This window comes from Saccoglossus kowalevskii, chromosome 7 (genome assembly GCF_978046115.1).
Source record: "Saccoglossus kowalevskii chromosome 7, keSacKowa6.1, whole genome shotgun sequence".
In the NCBI taxonomy this organism is placed as follows: Eukaryota; Metazoa; Hemichordata; class Enteropneusta; family Harrimaniidae; genus Saccoglossus; species Saccoglossus kowalevskii.
Window position 1 is genome coordinate 16,813,744 of NC_140647.1, and position 23,424 is coordinate 16,837,167.

Below are 23,424 nucleotides of genomic sequence, written 5' to 3' on the forward strand. Positions count from 1 at the left end.
CACGTCCGAAAATTGTACATGCGCAATGAATACCATTCCCCACGAATAAATGATTTGCTATTTATTACAAGAAAATTAAAATAATAATAATCATTTATTTCCGTATTAAATTTATTAAATCCGAGGAACATTTATGTTGCCAAATTACAGAACGCATGTGAATAGATAGCTTAAAATATGTTTGATGTGGGTATTTTCAAATATAAAAAAGGTCTACGTGTTTCTTTCATATTCTGGTAAAAGGCGCACACATGTCAAACACAGCACTTCCATGACATTCTCTCTACAAAAGATGCAAAGTATATCGGGTCTCGAAATTATTTTGTCTTCTAATTTTAATTGTAATTGTTGTGCAGGTACACGTAACCTGCATTGTGTTACTCGGAACGATACATTATCAACATAAGACAACTATTGTTCTGTTGATGCTAAAACAGAAAGACATTTTGTGTGCAAGTGAAATGCCTAGTGTCACAATTACCATGGGTTTGCAACTTTATTCCATTCACATTGACAAGTTGGTACAAATTACGGTGATTATGACAATAGATCACAATTCGGATGTCTCCTGATCCCTGTGAACTACATTTGATCATGATGTGGTTGTTCTCACAGATACTCTAAAGCAATAATTTGATTCTTGATTCAACTGCAAAATATGGTTTCATGAATTCTTCTTGCCGGCCATGTCTTTCCTACAGTCATGATATATTGTATATTACAATGTCTACTTTCCTGTATATCAATAAACAGTACATTCTATTATTCAGGTCAGTGTAATAAGTATTTAACCGAAGTTTGTTTATCAATTGATCTTCTGTACACAACTATTTGCTCGTTATTCGGATTAACAATAAAGAGGGTCGGTAAGGGGTCTTTTCATAAGTTGTAGTCATTCGTTTTTTTTCGTAATAATTTAATTTAAATAAATAAAAAACGTAAATTCGTAGACATGGGCAAGGTGTAAAATGTAATTAGTTATTTTATTCGTCCGTAATTTGTACAAAGATCTTCATTTTTGTAAGCTTATAAAACATTCTCCACATTAAATGTCGTAATTCGTACGCAATTTCCAATTTTGATTCTTAAACACAAATTATCAAATATATTATAAAAATATAAAATGTAATTAGGAATTTGCTGTAAAGTGTAAAAACCTATTTTTTACTGTAAATGTAACTTTCATTTTATTTCCTGTAAAAACGTAAAAGTAGACTTAGATGTGAATACTGTAGCTTACCCAACACTACGCAACTTACAAATGCAAATGGTTATACCATCTTTGGGGTTAAATTTGCATCTGACAGCCATGAAAATAAATAAAACAACACTAGACGGCTTCTTCTATTTATGACAGACTTGGTGACTCAAATCTTTGCCTTTCCACTGAATGGGAATATTTTCCCTTTAATTGGACTTGCTTTTGAAAACGATTATCTCAGTAGATTTATTTGAATTCACCATAAATGCTGTCCATTTTGATGAAGTACAAGACATCACCTTCAGGGATTATTCCTTTTGCCGTTAAAATCGTCTATAACCGACCAATTCCCGAAATGCGCTGTCATTCACTATTTCAGTAATGTGTCCAGTTGCTACCATATGCAATTTTCTGTCAGTAGGATTAGCTATGCATCTTACTCATAGGACGCATTGTTTGTCTTAGAACCAACCCCTCATTCAAACTTATCATTCAGTACTTACGACACCTGAATACCCCACACTGGGACCTGACCAAATCACTCATTTGTGCAGTACAAACTTGGAGCTAGGACCGCGTGATTAAGACATTGGGGAGCTGGCAGACAGTTATCTCAGATGTATCTATAGCTCAGATGGGGACTTTAGTTCAGGCACGTGAAGCACTAGAGGAACAGCTATTAAATAGGCTATCAACATAATATGTGGGTATGTGTTGGTCTTTGCATGTTTTATTTTAATAGCAATGATATTAGTTTAGGTTTGTTAAATTTGTCTGCTATTATTATTGAGAGAGATGTTCATTCAACCTCAGTTCTGTCACCTTTGGGGGCTTTGTATCCCCCCCACCCAACATTAACCATTAATGCTTGTAGGTACAGCTCCCATGGTATCTAAATTTCACAAATACATTGAGCTACCACTCACTTAGATGGAGACGAACGCTACGTTTACCTACCGGGTATAATCTATTTCCGTTACTGTTGGTTCCCAACCACATCTACCAGTAACACCCCTGTAGTTTACAGCCACAGTTACTTGGGGGCTGAAAAATCAATAAATACTAATTTTTGTTTTTTTTAAATCATCCGCTATACGTATATTTATATATATATTTATATACGTATAGCTGAATTCTGATTGTAAAAGTTGTGGAATAACAGGCCGAAATGAGGGGTAACTGGAAACAGCAGGTGTAACTGCGAGAGGTGGGAACAGAGATGGAGATACAGGGTGAGATACAGGGCGACTGTGACTGTAGAGACAAAGTGCGACTGGAAGAGATGGTGAGACATAGATGACAGAGAAATGATGATTGGACATGCAGTGACAGAAGGAACAAGAAAGGGAGAAGCAGGGTGATTGGAGAAGCTGGAAGACTGGGAAATGACAGAGTGCTGTTGAGTGATGGAAGTGTGTCATTGAGAAGAGTTCGATTTACATTTTGTCATTGTTAGCAATGTATATTTACTTTGAATCTTTGAAATATTCTCAAAATTCATTCCTTTAATATTGAGGTGTTTCTTATTTCACTGTTTTATGTACATGTACATTATCAAATGAGCCATCTCTCAAAAAATATTGTAGACATCAGAGAGCACCACACCAACCTATCAGAAAATATGACAAGTTTTGTGAGTACTTTTGCTGTGTTTTCTGCCCACACTTAGTTGCTACAATTTATTGCTATTTGTATCCGCCGCTTTATGCAATAAAGAATTGCTGAGTGTTTCACGTTACTCCACTGATCTTTGTCTTCTTTGGTCCAAAATACCATGCTCTGTGTCTTACCACCCAGTAATATTTTTGAACTTAGCGTGGGAAGCATATATCAACAACTCTATCAGTACATATAAATCTCCCAAACCACAAAGTGATTGGAAGATGCAGAGTGGGAAAGGCGAAGTGATTAGGGGAGAGGCAGGTGACATGTCTCAAACAATCTCTACAGTTCACTGTAACTTGAAACTTACATGAGAGTACTAAGCTTTTTAGATGTCATATGGACGAAAGAGAATTAGAAATCTCGTATTACAAATTAAAGTTACATAGATGTCATTCTGATGATGCTCAAGTCACTCTCATATTAATTTTTTATATACAGTGAGGCAGGGTAGCATAGGAATAAAATTACCAAACGCAGAATTATCAGTTTTTAAATAGTTTACTATTCTTAAAGGATATAACAACATGTAAGTATTCTTAAACTAAACCCTTCCTATGTTCTGAACTTAATACTAATGTTTGCTATCTGTAATTTTATTTCCAGGCAATAAAAACTGTTTTTGTTGTTTTACTTTCGATGTAATCAGACTGCTTCAATAATGTCTCAACATTTTTTGCCGAGTTGCTGGACAGTAACCATGTTGTATCAGCTGTTCAGATATTAAAATAATTTGATTTGATAATCTTCATCTTGTTTGATTCAGAGTACAAATTGAAAGTACATTTTGACTTCCTGTGATAATTCTTCCGATCACTCATTTCTACAACTATTTTCTCAAAACTTGACTAGCTTTCTCACTTATAAATAAATGCATCAACTTTATCTTGTCTCGGCATGCAACTTTGTTCAGAGTTCAGATACTAATGACTTTTGTTTCAGAAATTAAATTTGGGAAGTAAGGACGGATCAGTTAACAATTCACTTTTTTTTCAAAAAGTCTTATTATCCTCACTTAAAAAATCTTTACTCTGTCAACTCGCTTGAGAATTGTGTTTTATTGGAATGAGAAGTCACTTAAATCTCAGGTGTCATTTTTTTCCTGAAACAAGTTCCATCAAAAAAATATATTTTTGTATAAGCACTGGAATATTTTGATTTTGTATAATTAAAAAAAAAAGTTGCTTGATGCGATTCCTAGGGAGAATACATGCGAGAAAGGATACAATACTCCTAAGAGTTAAGTAGAGTCCACAGCAAATAAAAATAAAATTACATCACAAAACTTGAAAGTTCTCTTGATAATATAAGACTTGTGACTGTAATATTGTTCTGGTTCCACGTTTTATCAGTCTTCTAGCCAAGAGCGGGCAACAGCCGCACACTCTGGCCTGCAAGGATTCCTTTAGATTTAGTGATGTGGCACATGTTCTTAGATATATATATATATAACAAGGTTTTTTTTATCTACAGGCACAGCAGCAGCCTGCATTGTTCATTCAACAGTGTTACTGGATTACACTGGATTTGTTCGGTTCAAACTGGATCTATAAGTCTGAGTGGATTGCACCACTGTCTACAGCATGCTAGCTAAGTAGAGAGTTTTTGTGAGTAGTGAAAGTACAATTCAACAAAAACAAACAGATAAAAAGCCAGGATTTCCATGCAAAACTTTCAAGCAACGAAAAAAAAAAACATCCTTGAAATGTTTAGATAGCGAGATGAATAAGGTTTCACTGCAATAAACTTGTGCATGAAACTCCAAGGCAGGTCAAAACTATAATATAGATAGATGCACATGTGTGGTGGCAATGACTTGAGTCAAATACAAAAATTTAGTTTTAGGCATTTTTGATGAATAAGTATGAGCCAATCAAGATGTGACAACTCATCTTTACAAAGATTAGAATAAATCAGTGCCATCACTTTCTGGTATCATACTCACGAAGCTGCCACATCAAGACAGGCAAGCCACAACCAATGCAAACAAGTTAGATTTGGCTGGAACTGGCTGGAACCAGTTATTTCAGGAGAGTTGCAACGTAGTCCTCAATATTGATACCAATCTCTTGACAAACTTCAATGACTTCTTTAATGTCTTCCAGTCTGTTGCTATAGGCAACCTCAAACAGAATAAACTAAACGAATGGAGACAAATAAGAAGCATTAAAAGCAGCTAGTGTAAAAGTTATTTTTAAATGGAAATAAATTCTCAAAATGTTCCTCATGACAACAACTTCACAAGCTGGGTTACTACAGGTCTCAGATCATCAAATTTCAGATTTTATTAGATCACTTATCACTGTTTTCCCACTCAGATTGAAAGCTGGGTTCCTGGTGGTTGTGCCTTTCTCTTCTAAATCTCATACAAGGCAGTCGGCCATGACACTCAACTATTTCAGATCATCAAATCTCATTGTTTTCCTGCTCAGATTTAATGCAGGGTTTATACAGGTCTAAGCTAAGCTCATCAAATTTTAGATCTTTTTAAGACCAATTTTGTTCAAATTGAAAACAAACTAATAGTAAGTTGAGCTATATAGCATGAAGGCATTAAAAATGTCTGAGGATATAATTTTCAACTGTGTAAAATTGCTGTTTTTCACATCCATTTAAAAACTCATCAAAACAATTCTGATAGCAGGCTTCTTTAAGTTGGGTTCAGATGTTTTTAAGACATTTATGGTTTCCACAAGAACCCTGATGGGACACTACATTTCAGGGTGAATTTCAATCTGAATGTCAACAGTGGTTCCAATACCCAGACAGCAACATTTGAAACACAAAACATGCCAAATGAAAGCAACAGAAAGCAAAAATATTATTATATCAATAAATATATTAATTTATCGTTACATCTTTCCAAAGTGTAGCAGCGAAAGGCAGGGCTTGTGTTGCTTTCCAATACATCCGATGAACCTGTAAAGTAAAAGAAAAACACTTCTGAAACAAGGAAATACAAAAAGTGAAAATTGATTTACCAGAAGGCTATGGGATTTAAAAAAACACTTGATACAATGTTTTTCCATTGATGACAGTAATGGTTACAGTCATCGCTACATTAATCATCATGTTTTGTTTACAATTAATTGTAGTTATGGTTACAGTAATCTTTGTTTTATCATTGGTTACAGTGATGGTTACAGTAATCTTTGTTTTACCATTGGTTACACTCATGATTATAGTAATCTTTGTTTTACTATTGAAGACAGTGATGGTTACAGTAATCTTTGTTTTACCATTGGTTACAGTCACGGTTACAGTAATCTTTGTTTTACCATTGGTGACAGTCACGGTTACAGTAATCATCATTGAGTGTAGTTATGGTTACAGTAATTACCACTATGGTTACAGTAGTGATAATGTACACATCACAGTAGTCATTGTGTTATGATGGAGGTCATGGTTATAAGTAAAATTACAGTTGTTCAACCATTCATATTAACATAAACATATGAAAGTACCTCTTTATAATTTGCTTGCTTGAGTTCCAATAGTATTGCTCTGCAACATAAGGAGATAAAGGTCTGAAGTCAGACAACAGAATTAAACATCTTGAACCAATCGCATGAAATAACAGTATACAGTAAGTTGCAGTCTCCATGAATCAGATATAGGGTTCAATGGTCAAGTACAGTGTACAATGTATTTTGTAAGTTCTAGCCACCAACAGGGGAACATGTTTGTTGTTACATTAAAAGCAATTTACAATGACTTTTGCATGGGTAAAAACATTTTTTTAACTGGCTTTTAAGATTTTAAGAGTTTTGAATTAGATACATCAGAATAAATGTATTTTACACATGTTGTATACATCGCTATGAGTCCCATATCGAACAGGACGCGGCACAACGACTGCCGCCCTTTAAGTTTATGATAACCAGCATGTAAATAATATCAACAATCAATGAATGGATGACTAAATAGGTTTAAATGTTGTCCACTACACACATAATAACAATTTGTTAGTATTTATATATGTTGAAATTGATACGGTACACTTTCCACAGTGGTAGGCAACATGGCATAACATCAATGCATCCACTGCATATCCTCTGTGCTTCCTGTAAATTACCAACTCTTATTTCATACTGGCACCACCTACACACAACAGAGAAAACAAAACACATTATGCAACTACTACTACTACTAACACAGTCTTATCCAAACATCAGACAAAGAGTACATGATTTATGAAGGTCAATGTTCTTTTTAATGGCTTATTTGAAACAATTTTAATATACGTCTGTTATAGAGACAAATTCTCTGACATAAACAAAACAAAAATAATATATAATACATGTTAAAACTGAGTATAATTTCAGACTGAAATTGAAAAAGAATGTTAATTTGAATACCCATCAGACTTTCAAATAAGCAGTTAAATTGAATTACTCCTGTATCATAAGTGTGATAGAAATGTATAAGCAACCCGACCACCTCCAGGTAATTAATAATATGCAATTCTGACAACTATGGTGGGAAAAAAAATTTGCTGACAATTCTAATTAGTGTAACCTGAATAATCTTTGAGAGAATACATAAATGATGAGTTGGTAGCTAATTAGGTACATAGACTCACCTCAATGCTAGTATGGCATTATCGGGCATCATTCTCAAATATCTCTCGTAGACAGCTGACCAACAGTCCTCTTTCACACAACTCAGATACAGACTAATTACGTTGTTATGGAAACTATAGTCACTCCACAGAAAAGTAGACGAGTATGGAGGATGCACCTGGGTTGCCATGGTGATTAAACAGCGATTAACAAGATCTGTAAATGTCTTCTGTTCTCGGCTCATTGTTTGTGACGAGGCGGTCCTCCGGCATTGATATTTCAAGTATCTATATGGAAATGGAAGCAAATGTCCATTTTCTAATTGATACCAAGATATGCAGCATTCATAACTATGAAATGTAAGCACCAGTTTTCATGTGAAAAAAAATAAATGCATTTGTGCTATACATCATATAGGATGCATATCAAACATGCGACTCGCTGCAAAGTAAAATCGAGATATTTATTATTGAAAACCAGTACTCACTGCATCCAAATCTTTCGTACATCATGGCTGTTTTTCAACACGTATAATGCTGTCTCATAGGCCTCAATAGCACCACTATAATCACCATACAATTCCAATAGCAGAGTGTAATTCAACCACAAGTAAACTTGACCCTCTGCTATGATGTCACTTGTAACAGTCGGCAGTTTATTCTCTACTGAAATTGACTGCCCAAGAACCTGACTGCAACATATAAATGAATAAGTCAGTGTCAACAAGCATTTGGTATAAGGGCACAAAAGAAGGAAAAATGTTAAGAAAATTTCCACCATACAAAAACATTGTGGGTGCCTTTTATGACAATTTAGTAAAAATTGTTTCACAAAAATGGGTGAGGACAGACAATCAAAACATAAAGCAAAATGGTTGTCAGCCAGCCATTGTCAAATGTGTAAAGACATAGATTAGTAATCATGTGAGATGTTGATACAATATCACAATGAAATATCGTTAGGGGTCATTAAACAAAATTGGTTGGTTAAATTTAGTGTTTGTTGTGTTCGTAGAGTGACAATTTATTCCCTCACTCAACCATGATGCATCACTCCATGTTACATGGTGATACCTTATTCCTCCATTAGAACCATGATGCATCACACCATATGTTATGGAGTGATAGATACCTTATTCCTCCATTAGAACCATGATGCATCACTCCATGTTACATGGTGATACCTTATTCCTCCATTAGAACCATGATGCATCACACCATATGTTATGGAGTGATAGATACCTTATTCCTCCATTAGAACCATGATGAATCACACCATATGTTATGGGGTGATACCTTATTCCTCCATTAGAACCATAATGCATCACACCATATGTTATGGGGTGATACCTTATTTTCCATTAGGCCCAGGACAGAACATTGTGAGAAGTAATTTACAGCTTGATATTTAAAGTATTGTGATACACACATCTAAATAACATGAATTGTGTAACCTGTTATGTTTTGTCACCCATCTGCCCATTTCCGTCAGTGAAATGGTTGCTGATTACACTTTAGCCATATTTGGACTGGATCCCAATACAGTGAAAGTATGATTATGAATAAAATATCAAATAGAAAAATTCTGAGAAATGGTTGTGAATATATTAATATATTGACCACCTAAATAGACACTAGTTTAGATGAAAATATATCATCTAAAACTGATATTACTAATACCCGTATAAGTCGATAGCACTGGGATTGTTTGGCAGTTGATGAGATTCAAACAGTCTGCTGACACACTTCACTAGATGAGATATAGCGGATGCAGCATTGTCTTGAGATAGTTCAAACGAAGCTGCAATATGGCACAACTCCAAGGAAGAAGAGTTCACACTAATTGCTTCTTGGAAAACCTGTAAACAACAAGTGAGATACACAGTTTTAGGCACTTTTCTTTTTTAAAAGATTACACATTAATGTCCTTGTGTAGCTGAAGAAATAAGCAAGATTCCCTGGAAACCACTGGTTCATGCAGCCTAAGGCTAGATTCCCTAAAGATCACTGGTTCATGCAGCCTAAGGCTAAATTCCCTAAAGATCACTGGTTCATGCAGCCTAAGGCTAGATTCCCTAAAGATAACTGGTTCATGCAGCCTAAGGCTAGATTCCCTAAAGATCACTGGTTCATGCAGCCTAAGGCTAGATTCCCTAAAGATAACTGGTTCATGCAGCCTAAGGCTAGATTCCCTAAAGATCACTGGTTCATGCAGCCTAAGGCTAGATTCCCTGAAGATCACTGGTTCATGCAGCCTAAGGCTAGATTCCCTAAAGATCACTGGTTCATGCAGCCTAAGGCTAGATTCCCTGAAGATCACGGGTTCATGCAGCCTAAGGCTAGATTCCCTAAAGATCACTGGTTCATGCAGCCTAAGGCTAGATTCCCTAAAGATCACTGGTTCATGCAGCCTAAGGCTAGATTCCCTAAAGATAACTGGTTCATGCAGCCTAAGGCTAGATTCCCTAAAGATCACCGGTTCATGCAGCCTAAGGCTAGATTCCCTGAAGATCACTGGTTCATGCAGCCTAAGGCTAGATTCCCTAAAGATCACTGGTTCATGCAGCCTAAGGCTAGATTCCCTGAAGATCACTGGTTCATGCAGCCTAAAGCTAGATTCCCTGAAGATCACTGGTTCATGCAGTCGAAGGCTAGATTCCCTAAAGATCACTGGTTCATGCAGCCTAAGGCTAGATTCCCTGAAGATCACTGGTTCATGCAGCCTAAGGCTAGATTCCCTAAAGATCACTGGTTCATGCAGCCTAAGGCTAGATTCCCTGAAGATCACTGGTTCATGCAGCCTAAGGCTAGATTCCCTAAAGATCACTGGTTCATGCAGCCTAAGGCTAGATTCCCTAAAGATCACTGGTTCATGCAGCCTAAGGCTAGATTCCCTAAAGATCACTGGTTCATGCAGCCTAAGGCTAGATTCCCTGAAGATCACTGGGTCATGCAGCCTAAGGCTAGATTCCCTGAAGATCACTGGTTCATGCAGCCTAAGGCTAGATTCCCTGAAGATCACTGGTTCATGCAGCCTAAGGCTAGATTCCCTGAAGATCACTGGTTCATGCAGCCTAAGGCTAGATTCCCTGAAGATCACTGGTTCATGCAGCCTAAGGCTAGATTCCCTGAAGATCACTGGTTCATGCAGCCTAGGGCAAGATTCCCTGAAGATCACTGGTTCATGCAGCCTAAGGCTAGATTCCCTAAAGATCACTGGTTCATGCAGCCTAAGGCTAGATTCCCTGAAGATCACTGGTTTCATGCAGCCTAAGGCTAGATTCCCTGAAGATCACTGGTTCATGCAGCCTTGGGCAAGATTCCCTGAAGATCACTGGTTCATGCAGCCTAGGGCAAGATTCCCTGAAGATCACTGGTTCATGCAGCCTAAGGCTAGATTCCCTGAAGATCACTGGTTCATGCAGCCTAGGGCAAGATTCCCTGAAGATCACTGGTTCATGCAGCCTAGGGCAAGATTCCCTGAAAATCACTGGTTCATGCAGCCTAAGGCTAGATTCCCTAAAGATCACTGGTTCATGCAGCCTAAGGCTAGATTCCCTGAAGATCACTGGTTCATGCAGCCTAAGGCTAGATTCCCTAAAGATCACTGGTTCATGCAGCCTAAGGCTAGATTCCCTGAAGATCACTGGTTCATGCAGCCGAAGGCTAGATTCCCTGAAGATCACTGGTTCATGCAGCCTAGGGCAAGATTCCCTGAAGATCACTGGTTCATGCAGCCTAAGGCTAGATTCCCTGAAGATCACTGGTTCATGCAGCCTAAGGCTAGATTCCCTAAAGATCACTGGTTCATGCAGCCTAAGGCTAGATTCCCTGAAGATCACTGGTTCATGCAGCCTAAGGCTAGATTCCCTGAAGATCACTGGTTCATGCAGCCTAAGGCTAGATTCCCTGAAGATCACTGGTTCATGCAGCCTAAGGCTAGATTCCCTGAAGATCACTGGTTCATGCAGCCTAAGGCTAGATTCCCTGAAGATCACTGGATCATGCAGCCTAGGGCAAGATTCCCTGAAGATCACTGGTTCATGCAGCCTAAGGCTAGATTCCCTAAAGATCACTGGTTCATGCAGCCTAAGGCTAGATTCCCTGAAGATCACTGGTTTCATGCAGCCTAAGGCTAGATTCCCTGAAGATCACTGGTTCATGCAGCCTAGGGCAAGATTCCCTGAAGATCACTGGTTCATGCAGCCTAGGGCAAGATTCCCTGAAGATCACTGGTTCATGCAGCCTAAGGCTAGATTCCCTGAAGATCACTGGTTCATGCAGCCTAGGACAAGATTCCCTGAAGATCACTGGTTCATGCAGCCCAGGGCAAGATTCCCTGAAAATCACTGGTTCATGCAGCCTAAGGCTAGATTCCCTAAAGATCACTGGTTCATGCAGCCTAAGGCTAGATTCCCTAAAGATCACTGGTTCATGCAGCCTAAGGCTAGATTCCCTGAAGATTACTGGTTCATGTAGCCTAGGGCAAGATTCCCTAAAGATCACTGGTTCATGCAGCCTAAGGCTAGATTCCCTGAAGATCACTGGTTCATGCAGCCTAAGGCTAGATTCCCTGAAGATCACTGGTTCATGCAGCCTAAGGCTAGATTCCCTGAAAATCACTGGTTCATGCAGCCTAGGGCAAGATTCCCTGAAGATCACTGGTTCATGCAGCCTAGGGCAAGATTCCCTGAAGATCACTGGTTCATGCAGCCTAAGGCTAGATTCCCTGAAGATCACTGGTTCATGCAGCCTAGGGCTAGATTCCCTGAAGATCACTGGTTCATGCAGCCTAGGGCAAGATTCCCTGAAGATCACTGGTTCATGCAGCCTAGGGCAAGATTCCCTGAAGATCACTGGTTCATGCAGCCTAAGGCTAGATTCCCTAAAGATCACTGGTTCATGTAGCCTAAGGCTAGATTCCCTGAAGATCACTGGTTCATGCAGCCTAAGGCTAGATTCCCTGAAGATCACTGGTTCATGCAGCCTAGGGCTAGATTCCCTGAAGATCACTGGTTCATGCAGCCTAGGGCAATATTCCCTGAAGATCACTGGTTCATGCAGCCTAGGGCAAGATTCCCTGAAGATCACTGGTTCATGCAGCCTAAGGCTAGATTCCCTAAAGATCACTGGTTCATGCAGCCTAAGGCTAGTTTCCCTAAAGATCACTGGTTCATGCAGCCTAAGGCTAGATTCCCTGAAGATCACTGGTTCATGCAGCCTAAGGCTAGATTCCCTGAAGATCACTGGTTCATGCAGCCTAGGGCTAGATTCCCTGAAGATCACTGGTTCATGCAGCCTAGGGCAAGATTCCCTGAAGATCACTGGTTCATGCAGCCTAGGGCAAGATTCCCTGAAGATCACTGGTTCATGCAGCCTAAGGCTAGATTCCCTAAAGATCACTGGTTCATGCAGCCTAAGGCTAGATTCCCTAAAGATCACTGGTTCATGCAGCCTAAGGCTAGATTCCCTAAAGATCACTGGTTCATGCAGCCTAAGGCTAGATTCCCTAAAGATCACTGGTTCATGTAGCCTAAGGCTAGATTCCCTGAAGATCACTGGTTCATGCAGCCTAAGGCTAGATTCCCTGAAGATCACTGGTTCATGTAGCCTAAGGCTAGATTCCCTAAAGATCACTGGTTCATGTAGCCTAAGGCTAGATTCCCTGAAGATCACTGGTTCATGCAGCCTAAGGCAAGATTCCCTGAAGATCACTGGTTTCATGCAGCCTAGGGCAAGATTCCCTGAAGATCACTGGTTCATGCAGCCTAGGGCAAGATTCCCTGAAGATCACTGGTTCATGCAGCCTAAGGCTAGATTCCCTAAAGATCACTGGTTCATGCAGCCTAAGGCTAGATTCCCTAAAGATCACTGGTTCATGCAGCCTAAGGCTAGATTCCCTAAAGATCACTGGTTCATGCAGCCTAAGGCTAGATTCCCTAAAGATCACTGGTTCATGTAGCCTAAGGCTAGATTCCCTGAAGATCACTGGTTCATGCAGCCTAAGGCTAGATTCCCTGAAGATCACTGGTTCATGTAGCCTAAGGCTAGATTCCCTAAAAATCACTGGTTCATGTAGCCTAAGGCTAGATTCCCTGAAGATCACTGGTTCATGCAGCCTAAGGCAAGATTCCCTGAAGATCACTGGTTCATGCAGCCTAAGGCTAGATTCCCTAAAGATCACTGGTTCATGCAGCCTAAGGCTAGATTCCCTAAAGATCACTGGTTCATGTAGCCTAAGGCTAGATTCCCTGAAGATCACTGGTTCATGCAGCCTAAGGCAAGATTCCCTGAAGATCACTGGTTCATGCAGCCTAAGGCTAGATTCCCTAAAGATCACTGGTTCATGCAGCCTAAGGCTAGATTCCTTAAAGATCACTGGTTCATGCAGCCTAAGGCTAAATTCCCTGAAAATCACTGGTTCATGCAGCCTAAGGCTAGATTCCCTAAAGATCACTGGTTCATGCAGCCTAAGGCAAGATTCCCTGAAGATCACTGGTTCATACAGCCTAAGGCAAGATTCCCTGAAAATCATCAGTTGATTACCCACCTGTCTAGCTTCACCAGGATTGCCACTCTTAATTTCCAGATCAGTCAGTAGTAGCCATAACTGTACAACATTTGGAGTTTCAGTTAATAACCTTCTACATAATGTTTTGGCAGCATCCAACCTATCAATACACAATTGTGTAACTGTTACAGTATATGTACATATTTACATGGAAGAATTGACTGGAACCTTTATACCATAACGTACTAACATGTACATGAGACTGTATTGTAGCATACCACCAGAGATATCCAAATAACTAATGCACTGAATGCGTTGCTGATTCTACACAGAATGATTATGTGATATGCTAATATGGTCTAACCACGTTCTTATAAGATGATGATTATTACCTTGCTAACATGGTCTCCATGTGTAAGACGTTCTTATACAGTGGTATACAAACTACAGTGTTGAGATGAGGAGCACCATCATTATCGCTGCAAGCATCAAGAGCATCTAGAAAGCAATTAATAAAATAATAAATCTATACCATTCAATTTACCTTTCCTATAAGTCTCATTACTTAATAGACAAACTGAAATAGAGGCTGTTAAAGGTTTTAGGCTGTCATAAAAATATGTTTGGAGACATCTACAATCTAATTGACAAACGACTAAACCACCCAATACTAGCTGAGCAAAAGCATATATACAAAAAGAAAAAGATGGTTTGTAGAAAAAAAACTGTCAACAAACAAGCTGGTCTCTGATTGGTCTGACTGTTAGGTGCTAAGGTTGGGTAGCCAATCGGGCACAATCTTTTAAGTAGCTTTGTATTGACTCCAAAACACAACTGTTGTACTGAACAACAATGCTTTCACCCATACACGTCATGTTCACATCAAAGCACAGAAGTGCTTCATTACTAGAATGTTCTGTGACATAACTCCACCCCCCACCCCCACCCCAACAAAAAAAATCAAATGAACTGACCTTGGAAGTGAGAAAGTAGCACCTCTGGATTCAATTCTGAACTCTCAGTCCAGGGTAGAATAAACGGTTCCTGTAATTTATATATTATATTATGAGATTTCATTTCCCTGTACAGTTCACAGTGATGTGATAATATAAGGTCATCACAATAATACCACAAACTATTCACAAAGGGAATACGACAATCGTATTAACACACAGACAATACAATCTCGTACCTGTCTGTACAAAAGTTGGCATTCAGGGACAAGATTTTGGCACACACTATAAGTATGGAGTGCGTCAGTGTTAGTGACGTATATAATCCAAAACAAGAGACAAATTCAAATGAACAATTGCACATATGATTTAGTAAAATTACAAGAGCAGCGTTTTACAGAACAGAAAATTGTTATAGTACCTGATGCTAAATGTACAATTGCTTTATTAACAATTTACAGTTTATTTAACCAGATTTCTGTCTACCTATTACAATGTTAGTAGACATGAGAAACAGTTATCACTATACCTTGTTAACTATTTTTCCAGGATTATTATTGACAGGATCATAGAGACTTGGTGGTAATGTATGAAATTGAGTGAGATAAATAAACGAGAGCCAGGCCAGGCATCTATCACTGCCCGTTAAATACTTTGCTATATAGTGCGAATGGCTGGATGTGCTGGAAACTTTCTCCGATAAAGCACCCTGTGGAATAATAACAAATTGATGAGTCTGTGAAACAACTGGTTAGTGATTATCATTTTTTCCTCTCACATTTTTGCACTTAATTTTGAAGGTTTTGCCTCCTTGAATCAAGTGATCACTTTGTGCATTTCTGTTTCTGTATTTCTGTTTTAATAGTTACCAACGAGTGTCCATTGTGTTCTGGGATTTTTTTAGTCAGAAAGAGTTTGAACAACCTGTGCGATACTTAGTTTATCATGCATCATGAGATTTTGCTTGTCATAATGTTTCACAATGGCGATAAAAATAAACTCTGCAAACATACAGCAAAGTAGATTCATGGTAACGTTGACAAGGCTGTACACTTACATTAAAAATATTCAATGCAATATTATATCTTCTAGACTGGACGTGTAAATGTACTCTGTATAACAAAACTTCTAATATTTGGTGTGACTGTAAATGGCAAGACAACTCCTCTTGTTGTTTAACTAAGAAATCCAGTATTTTTTTACAGAGACTATCTTTTCCACTGAAGGTTTTTTCTAACTGTAAACACTGAAATAAAACAACAAAACATTAAGTCAACTACATGTTATACAAGCTTCCTCTTTTAGGTCATCAATCCAACAAAATCTGTTAGTGCTTCTTTTGTCATAACATGACTGTGGTAATTTTTGTGTGAACTGAAATGCATGTTTGCAACATCAGAATGAAAAATGTAATACCATCAGCTAAAGGGCTGATAACACAGTTGTTCTGCAAACAATGATGCCTTTAAATCTGATAACTATCTAATGGCTTCCTGAAATAACATTGCTTGCATTGCAGCTGTATTATCGGCCAATTAGCTGACGATATTGCTGGTTAGGTGTACGCAAGAAATTCGCAGCCACAAAAAAAATCATGATGACAATCTTACACAATTCAAGTTAAATGGTTTTAAAGCAACAAAGGTATTGCATTTCAGCGTATTCAACATGGGTCCTAAGCGATGGATACAACTCATGCAAAATACATTTGGTTGTTTTACACAAACATGTGCTGCACCAAATTCTATGACCCTGTTGATTAAATTAACTAGCATTGTGACGTTACAAATTTAACTGCAAAAATGGCATTTATGTTCCGTATTGTGCAAATTCTGTTGTCTTACCTTCCACCATAAATCATAATGTGGTGCAAACTGGACAGCTTCCTGACACATCTCTCTCAGTTCCTCCGACTTAACTCGCTTGGAATACAATGTTAGATAGTGCTGCCATAGTTCTACACTGCTTCCATTACTTTCAAGACTTCTTGACAACACATTCAGAGCTCTATCTAAACACTCTACAGAGCTGATGGTTGAACAAATTTTTAACATTTCAAAACTGGGATGTATACATAAAAGTATGAATTAGTGCATAAAACATCATTACCTGAACCACAAGGCAAAAGTATAGTCTATAGTTTTTGCTATAGGGTTGCCACAAGAATTTTTTTTATTATATAATATCCATGCAACATGATCATAGCATAACGCATGATCATTGTTAACGACGCAATCAGGTATCAAGAAAAATACTGAAAAACTACAGATATAGAAAACATAATCATTTCTCCATTCAACAGATGTTTTAGAACAGGAAATGTGACCCAACTTCAAGAAACAAACACACTGGGCTTAAGGTAGAGATGCACTTTATTTGTGAATTTCAATCAAAAATAGTTTTTTTCGTTTTTTATATAGATTTTTATCTAAAGAACATTCTGTGAAAATTTGACCAATGAATTCTTATTGGAACACCGTTAAAAATGCTGTTTATTTTCTGGTTAAAAATAAAAAACACTCACACGTGGCAATGTTTATGTCCAATTGCCTAATTTGCATGAGTAACCAAATAACAAGACCTTTGATTGACAATATGCAAATCGAGATTGTACGGGTCATAGTTCATTCAATTCACACGCATGTGCAATTATTCTCAAATCAGTTCTCGCTCGCTAGCAAACCAAACATTATATTTCCTCAGCGTTTTTTCTTAATTTTTATCATTACATTATGCGTGGTGTGAAAAGAAAGAGAGGTAGAAAGAAGATTCAGATGATTTCTATGTCGGAAGATGCAAAAGCTACACGAAGGCATCAGCCCACCGAACGAAAAACAAATCGATGTGAGCGTCCAAACATGACTTTCCCTGAAGGCATGAATCCGAGTTTCTGATTGACTGAGAGATTTTATTTTTAAATAATTGTTCTCAAAAAATAAACTGAGCATGTGAAGAATAATTTAACATTGTTTACAGTGATAACTGCTCATAGTCGAAACGGAGCTTACCCATTCACGCTAGTCACAATAAACACCATACTCTTGAATAGGCGTCAATGACTACGGTAAAACTTAGACTCTATTTTAGGCATTAGGAATGATTGAAATGACGCCAAAATACACCTTAAAAGTCCCGTTTTATTTTTTTTCTAAATCCCATCCCGAATTTACGGCAGAATCTGGTCCCTCAAATAAGGGACACGTGAGCTTTGATTCTAACCGGATATATTGCACTGGGTCGGGGAGATACAAACTTTTGTGTATCTTTTGTCCAATGGGTACCTGTACTTCGATCATTCGCAAGTTTTGCTCGGTGGTGCGAGACAGCTTTGTTTGCAACCGGACGAACTCCGTTTAATTCAATGAAGCAAACAACTGACAATGCTAAAATAAATTGCAAAGGTACGCTAAAATTAATTGAAAACAACCAAATAATTTCAATGAAAAATAAATCACAGGGAGAGGTAACTTGATACATTACGGTAACAACTCTTTCGACGCGCTGACCGCTTCTCCGCGTCTGATGTTTTGCTTTCCTTGTCATAATACTTACTGATTGATGATTTTGTTTTGATTTTTGAGTTTTTTAGCCTGCAACACGGCCACGACCTTTGCTTTTTTCCGTGAAAAATGGGGGAAGTTTACGTAAATTTGACGGACATTCCATTTTTTTAAACTACCGAAGCACACTGTTTAGCACTCCTGTTTTTTTCATTTGCCGATTTCTATTCAGAAAAATTCGACCGCTCGAAAATGCACCTTAATTTTGCACTCTTAAAACATGTCAGATTTCCAACACTAATTATTTAAAACCGGTCGAAATTTTAAAACTTTTACGTTAGAAGCTGGAGCTCTCTTCTTGCAGGCGACCGTCGCCGGTAGTACAACAGCATGTTTTGTACGTACATCCGTGCGCTGATTGTCTGCGGCTGTCTTAGAAAATCCCTGAATAAGGCGTTGCCAAAATCGGAAAAATAAAAAAATGCCTCCTTAAAAAACGAACATAATTCAAATATTTCTTTTAACAAATATGTTGCAGTGGGAAAAATGGGATTGGAAACGATGAACAAAACTTCTGTGCCTCGCGTTTCGATTCTAGGATTACGCGATTATTCATTATTGTGCGTTCGCTTCCTGGAGTTGGTTCTCAATACTACATAAAAATCATCAAGGATAAATAATTTAATATCCCACTTTGTACTCTTCACGGTAAACCATAGGCTCTGAAATACTCGTAGATTTTTTATTGAAAATACATCGAAGAGAAGCCATGTTTTGATCGTGATAAAAGGTCACCTTCCTAGGACCGCCCCTGTTTAATAGTTCATGAGATGACGTCATATTTACTGGACATTGCCACGTGTTTTTACCGACCCCATCAAAACACTGGTATGAATGACGTGTTTCTGATTTATATATTCAAGAGCAGTTGTTCTGGTCCAACGATTTTACATAAAATGTCTATGTCTATACGTCAACTTTCAATTTCAATAGTCTAGAAAGTATGACAAAGTATGACAAAGCAGTAAATCCCGGTTTAACGCGCAAATATGCAAATTAGCCTTTTTCTCGTCTTCTATTTTTGGTGAATTCTTGGGTTTTAAATTAAAATAGCTGATAGACGCTTTGGCCATTTGCCTCGAAATTTTCACACATTATTGACAAGGTGTTCCCCCTTCAAAATGCGTCCGGACAGTTTATTACGGCGAGTGGAACAAAAATAACAAGTCCGCAATTAACATGGATATATAAATTATGCAAAAATAGAAAAGAGTGAACTTTGAGGTCATGCTGTGCGACTTTGAAAGTCGTTAGAGAGATGAGTGGACGCATTTGAATTAGTAGTATACCAAGGTATCCAGTGATGTAATTTTACCCACAAATGGACTTGAAGTTTTTAAGCTAATTTTTTTTAAACCACTTTTGTCCAAAAAAGCATATTTTTGACCCAAAATCAAAAACGCATTCTGGATATTTAAAATAAAGACAAGTTTTACAAAGTTTGTATAATAAGCTTTCAGAAAATATATAACATGTTGGATATATAATACCATCTTCATTGTCTAATTACTCAATTAAAAAGCAAGCCAAATAAACTGCATCTCTACCTTAATGCTACAACATCATCAGTCAATGAAGTATTATATAAAACATGTACTCACCTGTTTTTCCCAGATAGTTGCTTATAAGCCAACTTAATCCACAATTGCACGTCAGTGGGGTGCTGTAACACGGCTAGTTCTAAATCATGAGCACTGTTCACATCGCAACTGAAGTAACGAGTATCATCTTCCAATAGTATCGAGTCCATATCAAGTTTTTTCGAAGGTAACCTTTTCTCTGTTGAAATATATGTTAGATGTATTCATGAGAAGTCAGCAAAAATAATGGGCAATCAGTGATATGAATAAATCTGAGTTTTCCTATTTGTGCAGACGAAATGATACAACTAATGAACACATGTTCATTACATTACCTGGCATCTTTATTTCACTGTCCATCCCGTCTTCTTTGTTAGCTATTTTCTTTGTTATATCTTGTGGTTTCCATTTCCGTTGATCGAATAAAATTGTGTGTGGAGCCACTGCGGAATAAATGTAGCAGTCAGTATTATACATCTGACAGCAATAAAATAAATTTCATCCGTCTATAAAACTACAGTAAAACCTGTCAAAACCGACCATGACTGGGACTGGGATCTATGGTCGGTTTTCAGAGGGAGTCGGTTTATTCAGGGTGGGCATAACTTCGATTGAAACAACAATTACATGTGCTGTAAACACAGGACAAATGAAAGACACCGGAGTTTGCCTCCGGTGATTATACATGTATTTACATTTATTGTATTGTTTCAATAAAATAATTTACCAAACAAGACAAGAATATTATGGTATGTACATGAAATCAATAAACATTAAAATAACTGTTGGAACAGACCGGGTAAGTATCGCGTATCGTAACTGAAGGCGTCCATTTTGAATGACATCACAACGTAAGTTCACGTGAGCTACATGTAATTATTATAATTTATGCAGACAGTTGATTTTGTTGTTAAGTCAATGAATCAAATTACGATGTAAAAAAATCATCAAGTTTTCACCGCTTTAAAGAACATCTTTTTTCAACGATTTTGTTCGTTCGAATTATGAAATTTTGGATATCTGTCAAGTAGCTGGAGTCTTTGTTTATTGCGAAGTTTTGTAATCTTGTTAACATGTCTAGCACATCGCCATGCGTCTGTTGCTCCCACTCGCCGTCATACATTGCTTCAGTCGGTATACGTTCATCAAAGTGGAGGTATTCTACAATGCTACACTGTGTTTGCGGCTCTGCAACATGCTAAATAAGGTTTCCGAATTCTTTGTCATCGTCTGCTTCTTCGTCATCATAAATTTTAATCTTGAAGCCCCCTTTACGGAAACATTCGAAAGCACAAAATTGTCGATCAGAATCGTTATGGAAAGAAGAAAACTCAATGTTTTGATCGTTGAAGAAGTGATAATGCAGTGTGCTTCACCGCAATTGAAGTTGATGACCCCGATCATTTGTTTATATCCGGGGTCATTACACTGTCCAGACATCACGCGATGCGATGGCGTGTGGTGTGAAAAACTTAATCAGTTGCTATTGTTTTACACGGGACGTTACTTGTAGTGTGAGATTTGATATTGTTTCTGTGACGTTCACGGTAAATTCAACACAATGCACACTTTTTAGGTCGGGCAGACCGGATTACTAGACAGCGGACGTGGTGCAACTGGTCGGATGGTCGATGTATTCAGTGTGAATATTGGACTTGGGGCCGATCAATGCGGTCGGTGTTCGGAGTAGACAGTGGTCGGATTTCACAGGTTGTTTTAACATAGGCGTCTATGGAGAAATTTCGGGACTACATAAATCGGTCGGTTCTGACAGTAGGTCGGTTTATCCAGGGGTCGGTTTTGACAGGTTTTACTGTACATATGAAAGTGACACAGACATGTTTGTATGTGTCATATTTATGTCAATTCAAACTCTTTGTTTACGTCAGCCCAGCAACAATGTAGTGCGTGATTCACTATACTGACATACATGTGACACAAAGGCGTACATGTATAATAAGAATTCGTAACTTACCTCGACTATAGTGTTCATTCACTTTACTGACAAACCAGAGCGATAGCTGATCAGTGTTCATTATTTTCAGCTTTTGTTTCTTAATCGTTTCAATGTAACTCGTCAGTTTTTTATCGCAGTCAGCAATGTTTGTTGAATCGTCTATCCCTGCCAGCTTAGGTGCATAGGACACAATGTCTTTGTACAAACCGTCTGTTGTCAGTTCATAGTCATCACTATGTTGCCTACCAACAAATGCAGCAAACTATGTATAACTGGGTGTAATTTATTCAACATATTTCAATATTGCAATAAGTGTATTTGGTATTTTTGTGAGTGATTTATAGTAAAATACTTTATTTTAGCTGGAATTAATTTTCGCTGAAAAGGCTTTTTGAGTGTTTTCTATGGAATTTATTTTTACTGCTTTATGACAAGTTGATTGTAAAATATAGGGAAACAAGCAGCCTCTCGGCTGAGATAGCTCCGCTGTTAGCAATGCACATTACAATTAAAGAACGGAAGATATCATTAAAAAATAAACAATATGCATAGTATCAATGCTATGGGACTTGCTGTTTTCAACAAGAATTCAAAAATATCACTTTTCACCAAAGTGACAAAAATATTCATCAAAATTGGAGAATTGAAGATATCATCATGAAATGAACAAATCTGAGAGAGGTCCACATGTAGTACCTATATATGTATTATTAAAGCAATTGGACTTGTGGTTTTTAACAAGAAGTCAAAAATATCACTTTTTACCAAAAATGACAAAAATATTCATCACAATTAGAGAATTGAAGATATCATGAAATGAACAAATTTGAGAGTGGTTCACATGTAGTACCTATATATGTAATATCAAAGCAATTGGACTTGCAGTTTTTAACAAGAAGTCGAAAATATCACTTTTTACCAAAAATGACAAAAATATTCACCAAAATTAGAGAATTAAAGATATCATTACAAAATGAACAAATCTGAGAGAGGTCCACATGTAGTACCTATATATGTAATATCAAAGCAATTGCACTTGCGGTTTTTAACAAGAAGTCGAAAATATCAGTTTTTACCAAAAATGACAAAAATATTCACCAAAATTAGAGAATTAAAGATATCATTACAAAATGAACAAATCTGAGAGAGGTCCACATGTAGTACCTATATATGTAATATCAAAGCAATTGGACTTGCAGTTTTTAACAAGAAGTTGAAAATATCACTTTTTACCAAAAATGAAAAAAATATTCACCAAAATTAGAGAATTGAAGATATGATCATGAAATGAACAAATCCGAGAGAGGTCAACCCAAGGTACATATACACCAAGTATCAAAGTATTCATGCTTGTAGTTTTCAAGAAGAAGTCGAAAAAGTAAAACATTGACACGGACGACGGACGTCGGACGACAGACAATCACTCATATGATAAGCTC

The 23,424-nt window shown here is 37.6% G+C and overlaps 1 protein-coding gene across 1 annotated transcript in view; it reads right to left on the bottom strand.

The window, feature by feature from the left end:
* Window positions 1-3,345: 3,345 nt before the first annotated feature.
* Window positions 3,346-23,424, bottom strand: part of LOC102805531 (zinc finger C3H1 domain-containing protein-like) — a 41,278-nt gene continuing 21,199 nt past the window's right edge. Inside the window, exons 15-30 of the mRNA XM_085501174.1 lie at window positions 22,004-22,227; window positions 20,364-20,471; window positions 20,050-20,227; window positions 16,733-16,916; window positions 15,946-16,134; window positions 15,418-15,597; window positions 14,910-14,979; window positions 14,328-14,433; window positions 13,975-14,095; window positions 9,105-9,283; window positions 7,913-8,116; window positions 7,446-7,712; window positions 6,863-6,964; window positions 6,328-6,367; window positions 5,720-5,782; window positions 3,346-5,001 (exon numbers count right to left, since the gene is read on the bottom strand). Of these exons, the coding sequence (XP_085357300.1) occupies window positions 4,885-5,001; window positions 5,720-5,782; window positions 6,328-6,367; window positions 6,863-6,964; window positions 7,446-7,712; window positions 7,913-8,116; window positions 9,105-9,283; window positions 13,975-14,095; window positions 14,328-14,433; window positions 14,910-14,979; window positions 15,418-15,597; window positions 15,946-16,134; window positions 16,733-16,916; window positions 20,050-20,227; window positions 20,364-20,471; window positions 22,004-22,227 (2,332 nt within the window). The 3' untranslated portion in view covers window positions 3,346-4,884. The remainder of the gene's footprint in view (window positions 5,002-5,719; window positions 5,783-6,327; window positions 6,368-6,862; window positions 6,965-7,445; window positions 7,713-7,912; window positions 8,117-9,104; window positions 9,284-13,974; window positions 14,096-14,327; window positions 14,434-14,909; window positions 14,980-15,417; window positions 15,598-15,945; window positions 16,135-16,732; window positions 16,917-20,049; window positions 20,228-20,363; window positions 20,472-22,003; window positions 22,228-23,424) is intronic.